At 48.6% G+C, this 8024-nt stretch overlaps 1 protein-coding gene across 1 annotated transcript in view; it reads left to right on the plus strand.

The window, feature by feature from the left end:
* YPEL2 (yippee like 2) overlaps window positions 1-7620 on the plus strand; it is a 32172-nt gene extending 24552 nt beyond the window's left edge. Inside the window, exons 3-5 of the mRNA XM_063402808.1 lie at window positions 763-806; window positions 1559-1667; window positions 2838-7620. Coding sequence (XP_063258878.1) covers window positions 763-806; window positions 1559-1667; window positions 2838-2927 — 243 coding nt within the window. The 3' untranslated portion in view covers window positions 2928-7620. The remainder of the gene's footprint in view (window positions 1-762; window positions 807-1558; window positions 1668-2837) is intronic.
* The last annotated feature ends 404 nt before the right edge of the window (window positions 7621-8024 follow it).

Raw genomic sequence — 8024 nt, forward strand, 5'->3', positions numbered from 1 at the left:
CTGCAGACATTCCCTGAGGTGTCCCACAAGGTAACCTGTGTACAGACAGCCCAGCTCTCGCTCACAAGCACCAAATGTTTAATTCAGTGTGTGCCTGTCAGAGTGCATTAAAAATGCAGGTGGCACTTGGTGCCTGTCAGCCACAGGGTGATGCCACAGAGGTGGCACACAGGGCTCTGCCTGCAGTGTCCTGCTCCCTCCAAACCTCTGCCTTCCCTCTCAGATCCTGAGGAAATGGGCACAGAGGATGTGCCTGGATTATCTGGGGTGGTTTAGCTGCTCTGTGGTTCTTCTGTCTGTGTTCATCTCCATCTCCTGCTGGGTTTAACCCCAGTCCTGAAGATCTCCCAGGCCCCAGAGGGAATCTGAGGCTTGCACACACCTCAAGCTGGAGCTGTGTTTGTGTTTGTGTGCCCAGCTCCTGGCACAGGCAGATCCCAACCCCTCAGCTCAGTTCAGCACCTGCCTGTGCAATTCCCAAGGCAAATTCATGTGTAAATGCAGTTTGGACAGAGATTCTGACCAACTTTTGGCAGCCTTCAGGTGAGGCTGAGGATTGGTGTGAAGTTCATAAACACCAAAAGAGTGAAAGGAGATTTTGGTGGGACATAAAAGAGAAAACTCAGCTCTGGAGCAGCACCTTGGGCCTGTATGAAAACACTGCAAATTCCAGGTGTGTCCTGTGAAGAGGGCAGCTGTTGGAGCTGGAGTTGCCTCTTTCCTCTCAAGCAGCCAACTGAGCTTTGTTTTCTTTCCTTCCAGTCCTTCCAGGGCAGCCAAGGACGAGCGTACCTCTTCAACTCCGTGTGAGTACCCCGCGCGCGCCGCGTCGCTCGGGCAGATTTAACAAAACCCTCCTGAAAAAGGGGAAAAAAAAATAGTTCCCTTCAAAAAACCTCTGCCTGGGACTTGGGAGCTTCCTGAAAATGGTTGGAGAAAGAGGCAGAAATAGCCCCTGATTCACGTTTGAGTCGTGTTGAGGTTTCAGATAAGCAGCAAGGAAAAGGTGATTTTTTTCGTCATCAGGCTGAGAAATCAGAGCTAATGGCTGAGTCACTCTCCTCTCCCAGGATGTAGTTGGACCAAAGAGCCAGGGTTTTGTAAATGTGGAGATAGATGATGTCTAAATATGCACTTCATAAAAAGTGTGTCATTTTCCCAGTGATTGGAAATAGTTTTGGGGAGGTCACTGCTGGTCAGTCTTTCAGCAGAACTGCTGATTTCAGTCACATTTTTCAACTTTCCATTTGGGAAAGTAAAAGCACCATTTTAGCAATTTGAGAATGAAAATCTTTCTCAAATGCCTAATTAGCACAAATGACTAGAGTGTTATTAATCTCCTGCTCAAAGCTTTCATTGAGTTTTTCAGTTGCACAAAAATCCCATTTTACCTTTTCATTCTGCTCTGGAACTGGGAGAGAGCTTTGTTCAGGGCACAGCTGGGAAACTCCCAACCTCCTGCTCGTGTTTTCAAACACTGCAATGAAATCATTGTCAGCTTTATTGGAGCACCTTGATGTGGCAAGGCACTAATGGGGACATCTGTGCTTTGTCCCAGAGTTAACGTGGGCTGTGGCCCTGCAGAGGAGCGGGTGTTATTAACAGGACTGCACGCCGTGGCAGATATTTACTGTGAAAACTGCAAAACCACGCTGGGCTGGAAATATGTGAGTATTTGTGTCCCTGGCTTTGCCCCCTGGGCAGCTTTGCTCCAGCTGAGGGGGTGGAAAGATCATTTTGGGAGCACAAAATGCAGGTTTTTGTCTGTAATCATCTGTTTTCCTCCTGCTTTGTGTGTGTTGCATTTGGAGAATCAGCTTTAATGTAGTTTTTTTAACTAAGAATTTACACCTGGTTTTGGTGGGTGCCCCTCAGTGACATTTAACATAAATTAGGATAATTTCAGTCCTGTGGTTCACACTGTCTTTTTTCTATTATTCTGGTAGATGTTAGCAGAATAGTAGAATCCTCCATCAATCCTGTGTCCCTCCCACTGGAAATGCTGCTGAACATGAGTTTATCCATTTGCTCTTCAAAAATTCAATTACCTTCCAATAAAATCCAATGTTACATCCTAATTTCTGCATAAGTATCAAAAGAGGATGAGGTAGGAATCCATGTTCAGGGATATTGGGGATCCCAGAGGTTCCTTTGTGCCTCCACAGCTGCAGGCACAGATCTGTTCAGAGTGGGGTCTTCTCCTGGGACTCCATTTCCACCTTAAATTCACCATAATCCATCCCATTCCCAGTGAGAGAACCACTTCATTTCTAACAAACTTCAATAAATTCCCAAACCACCTTGGAGAGAGCTGGATTTTACCACCAATGACCCCTAAATCCTGGTTCTAGGAGAAGTTGCCATTGGCCTACAGAAATCTGCACCTTCCATGCTGCCAATTCCTTCCTCCCAGCATGTAAAGACAGCCAGAAGCAGGATTTAAGATTCCAGAAGCTGAGTTTAAGATTCTAGAGGCACGGTTTAAGATTCCAGAAGTAGGGTTTAAAATTCCAGAACCAGGATTTAAAGTTCCATAAGCAAGATCTGAGATTCCAGAATCAGAATTTAAGGTTCCAGAAGCAGGATTTAAGGTTCCAGAAGCAGGATTTAAAGTTCCAGAATCAGGATTTAAAGTTCCAGAATCAGGATTTAAAGTTCCAGAAGCAAGATTTAAGATTTTTTCCCCCTCATACTTTTCCTGAGAGCCAACAGGAAAACCTGCAGTTGATATTTTCTCTGTGGGCAAGGCTGAGACTCCCAGCACTCCCAGATCTGTTCTGTGACACGATTTACATCCCAATACCACCTCAATCTCACTCTTCCTCCTCCCATTTCAGGAACACGCTTTTGAAAGCAGCCAGAAGTATAAAGAAGGCAAATACATCATTGAACTAGCTCACATGATCAAGGATAATGGCTGGGATTGAGTGGAGGAGCCCAGCCCTAGCAGCGTGTAAGAGAATGCCATCCAACCGAACATTATATCCAAGAGTGAGAGAGTGACTGAACGCTTGGTTCCATGCATTTAGAGGCTCTGCAATCCGGGAGCATCTTCACACCCTTCTCCATCTTTATTGGTGACTGGCCTCTAAATTTCTGTCTCTCTGTCTCTTTGCTTTGTATCTGTTTGTGAGTTGACCCTGGCTGCTTCTCTCTCTGTTCTGGCGTTGGCTCAGAGAATGCTCCGAATGCCCGACAGCCATTCCACGTGCCCAGTGCTCGATCCAGCCCGACCTGGGCTCTCCTGGCACCTCCCCGGGTGTGGGAGGAAGACCCCGAGGTTTGGGCAGGAGAAGGTGGGAGAGGGGTGGGGGAGTGGGGAACCATCAGAAGGTGACGCTGGGCTTCTCCTTTCAGTCCTGGTTAAGCAAGGCTTGAAACCATCTCCTTGTCTAAGTGGACAGAGAAATACCTACTTGTCTAAACGGACAGAGAAATGTCTACTTGTGTAAATGGATAGAGAAATATCTACTTGTCTAAAAAGGACAGAGAAATATCTCCCTGTCTAAAAGGACAGAAGTTACCTCACGGCTGCGTTTTCTCCAAATCCATCGGCGGAGCCTCAGCCCGAGCTGGCTGAGCCCCAGGCAGAACCAGTTCCCCCCACAATCTGTGTTTTGTTTGCTATTTATGGACTCGTTGTTTGAGGGGGCAGCACCTGGAGGCTGGAGAGATTCCCTGCCTCTCCTTTTTGTCGCTGGTTCAGGGTAGGGAGGCCGTGGGGAGCGTCCTCACGGCCGGACAAACCAAATCCTGACCCCTGAGCCCTTCAGAGAGGAGGAGAAAACCACTGCAGGCACAGGGAGGCTGGAGCTGCAGCTCAGAAAATGTGGCGGGGTGAAAAAAGGCACGTGTGAGGCAAGGAGGAGGCAATTCCTAGAGGAGGATGGGGACAAACAGTGACAGAGGGTACCCCCGGATTTCCTGGCCTCCCCTGAGCACCCTTGGCGGTGTTTTACCAACCTTTCACAAGTGCAAGGAGGAAAATGCTGTTACAGAACCTTTTCCTTGAATCCCAGGCTCCAGTGGGGGAGCCTGGCACAGAAATGGGGCGAGGAGGGAGCCGAGTTCTGGGGTTGTGCTGCACAGGTGGATATTTCCAGGTATCCTCCCCAAATGGTTCCCCCTGTTCCCACTCCCAGAAGGCCACTGCAGGAGAATGGGAAATAAAAAAAAGAAATTAAACATCTCCCCACCACCCTGGAATGATCTCTGCCTGCAGGGGAAGATGTGGGTGTCAGAACTGCAAAGGACAATGAGTCCTTCCCGTTTGGATTTTTCCGTGGTGATCCCTGAGCACCTTCCCGAGGTGGATGGTGGGGAAGGGGCAGGGTGAGAGAGGGGAACTGTGTTAGGCCAGAACAGCCAGAGCTGTGCGCTGCAGCAGTGTCTGGTGCACAACCCAGGATAAGGAGCTGAGGTCGTTTCATCCCTCCCCGAGTGAGTTTTTCTTTTTGTTGGCAGAATTCTTTCAAGTAGGTTAATCCATGGGGGGAAATCTTTCTTAATCCAGAAGGAAAGAGTATTGTGACTCCTTATGAAACAGAAGCTTTGCAGCTGTAAGCTGCTGTCAGTGGCCCCCAGCCCTGAGAGATTCCAGGGGGCTGGGGAAGAGCCCTTTGCTGTTCAGCTGGCAGGAAATGTGAATAGAGACTCTCCTGAAGGATCAGGGTGGAATTCAGTGCTGGAGCCTCGTGCTGAAACCCAAACCTGGCGAAGCAAAGGTTGTGTTTCTCTCTCTCAAAGCTCTGTTCTTGACAGCCTTGGAGGAATGAGGTGGAGTTGGCCGGGCTCCTGCAGGGGATGGAGTTTGTGACCAACCCGTCCAGAGGTGGCTTCTGCCCTCACCCTTCTGCTCTGGCTGTGTAACAATTGCTTCAGCTTTTGTTTTGGATTGTCTCTGCTTCCATCATTCCCTCCGGTGACAAATCCAGTGAAAATCAAAAATTCCACAGCACCTGCTGTCTTGTGGACTCTGGCACTGACCTGGTGCCATTTCCCTGTGCTTTCATTGAGGATCCATGGCAATTTATTGGGTTTTGACTAGTGGGAAGTAATTCCTGTTCTTCAAAGAGCTCTTTAGTCTCACAGAGCCTTTAATGGAGCTGGGAGAGGTGAGGGATCATCCCCAACCCTGTGAGGTCGAGAGGAGCACGCAGGGCTCGTGGTTTGATGTTGGTGTTTGGAGAGACTGCTGATCAAAAAGCGATGTGAAAGGCAGGGCTGTGCAGAGAACTGCTCTGAGAAATCCCAGCTCCAGAGAGGAAATGTTTTTATCCATTCATTTGGACAAAAAAGGACAATGCCCCAGCAGCCCTGGCTGGTTTTTACTGGTCACAGGTGTTGGGCTTTTAGTGGCAACCAGTCCAAGCTTGAATAGGGCGAGGTCTTAATCTGCTCTTAATCAGTTTTGTCCCATCAGTCTCTTGCTGGGAGCCTGGCCCTGATGGGAGCCCAGAGTGTGGCTGTGCCCGTCCCCAGCACCCCGGGGATCCCTGGGGAGTGCCTGTGACTCCTGCAGGGGTGGAGGAGCAGAAAGGGGCTTGTGCAGCTCCTGTGTGTGCCCAGTGAGCAGGAGGAGCCCCAGCTGGGGGCTGGCAGGATTTGGGGTCTGTGCTGGTGGCTGCCACCGCAGCACAGGGACAGTGACACACCCAGAGATAACCAAAGAACTTCCCTGCTGAGCTGAGCCAGGTGGGGCCTTTTCCCAGGAGAAGTGGAGCTTCTTTCTTTTCATGGAAGCTGCTTTCCATGGGCAGCATCCTCAGGAAAACATGGACAGCAGCGAGTTTTCCTCCTTTTTTTGGTGTCCAGCCTCGTGTCTGGGCAGCTGTGAGCACCCTTGAGTTTACATCCCCCCCTCTACCCCAAAGCTCAGACTTGAGTAAGTTTGAAATTGTTTTTTCGCTTTGGTGGATTGTCTGGTGTGAAATCCTGACCCCTGTAAGAAATATTCAGATGATAATATATATATATACAAAGCAGAAAAAATAACCCCCAGACGTTATCTTGTGAAATATACTTTTGTAAATAATATTTAATTTTTTTTTAAAGAAATAATATATTTGGTGCTGTTTTCTCAGAGCCCCTCCCTGAGAGCACTTTTTTTTTTGCTGTCGTTGTTTTATGATGATCCTGTTTCCTTCTGTATTTGTTGAAAAATATGTTTAAAGGGAAACAAAACTCATCATTGATGTCCTCTGAAGTGGATCCCAGTGGATGTGGCAGGAGGGGGCACTCCCAGCTGGCAGAGCCGTGGCTGGGTCGGGGCAGGAGCCCCCAGGAGGGGAATTTGGGCTGGGAGGGGCTGGGGAGGGCTCCAGCTCCTCTGCCTTCCCTTGGGGCTCCCACTTGCCTTGGGCTGTGGAACCCAGGCCTGGAATTTTCTCTTGTATTGGCTGGAGTGAGGTGGATCTGGAGCTGCTGTAGGAGCTGGGATTGGACAGGAGCTGCAGCCTCGGATTCGCTGTTGCTGGGGGCAGCAGGGATGGAGGATGGAGCTTTGAACTCGATTTTAACCTAAACCACAAATCTTTGGATCCTGCTTTTATTTTTGAGGGGAGGATTTTTTTGTTGTTGTTGTTTATTTTATTTTTTTTTAACCAGGCTGCTACATAACAAATTAGAGTAAAAGTTTACCTCTCTTGGCAGTAAAGTTCATTTATTTTGTTCTCCTTTCTGTCTATAATCTCCCCCTTTCTTTGTTTTTATTTCATTTGGTCTCTTGTTTATCCCAAAGTGGACCAACAGCACAAACCACGGGACTGTTTTGCTGAGCAAGGAGCTGTGCAGGAACTGGTGCAGGTTCTTTAATTCTCTGGGTTTGGTGCACGCGACCTCAAACCACAGAGGAACAAAACAAACCCTGCGAAATAAATCCTGTTGTTCTCGTGATCAAGTGAGGATTTTCTGTGCATGCGTTTTTCTGACTGCTCTGTGAGAGTGTGAATCAAGCATTTCACTGCACTCCCCTGCTCTGGGAGGGGCTTCCACGGGAAGCAGTTTTGGGATGAAGAGGGGACACCAAACCAAGCTCAGCTCAGTGGGAAGGAGCTCTTCCCACCACGGGAGAGGCCTCAGGGCTCAGAAACAATCAGGTTAGACAGGGATTTGCTGCAGAAATCCTGGTGAGAAAGAACAAGCGGAAGAGGGGAAACAAAATCATCTTGAATTCAGAAAAAATAAAAATAAAATCAACATATATAAATGCAAGCAGAATGGCATTGTGTAAGGTACAACCACAAATAAGCTGTTCTCATCGTTACAACTGTGTGTATCCTTTGTTTTGTTCTTCCTAAGGACATGGGAATGCTTTCCCCACTGACAAAACTAAGGACAATATTTCCAATACCAGCCTGTCTATGGATGCTCTTGTGTTTACAAATTGTGTATACTTTTATTTCTTTGATCTTATTTTAAATTTTTTTTTTTGGCATATTCTTTCAGGTCATTTGCTTCTGTCATAAATGCAATTGTTTGTTTTCAAATAATTGGTTTTCACCTTTTCATGTATTTGTACATTGTATATAGTTCTTCAGTATTAGAGGGAGGCGTATTGTTTGTCATATTTACAATATGTGTTGGTGCTCATTTGAGAAAATAAAATTTTCCAGTACTAAAGCTGCTGGTGCAGGTTTCTGTTTTATTGTGTGCAAATCCCTGAGACCCAGAGCTGCTCCAGGGGATGGCAGCAGCAATTCCTGCTGCTCCCCCTCGGGTACGGCACAGGGTACGGGCACAGGGCACGGGCACAGCCGGCGGGAGGCAGCGCCTGGTCTGGGATTTTGGGATGGGCTGATGGAGCCCTGCTGATCCCGCTGCTGGAGGTGGCAGGGCCCTGTCCCTGTGCCCTGTCCCCGTGCCCTGTGTCTATCCCTATCCCCGTGCCCTGTTGCTGTCCCTGTGCCCTGTGCCTGTCCCCGTGCTCTGTCCCTGTGCCCTGTGCCTGTCCCCGTGTCCTGGCCCTGTCCCCGTGCCCTGTCCCCATGCCCTGTCCCTGTCCCTGTCCCCATGCCCTGTCCCTG

Source organism: Prinia subflava, chromosome 8, assembly GCF_021018805.1.
Source record: "Prinia subflava isolate CZ2003 ecotype Zambia chromosome 8, Cam_Psub_1.2, whole genome shotgun sequence".
Lineage (NCBI taxonomy): Eukaryota > Metazoa > Chordata > Aves > Passeriformes > Cisticolidae > Prinia > Prinia subflava.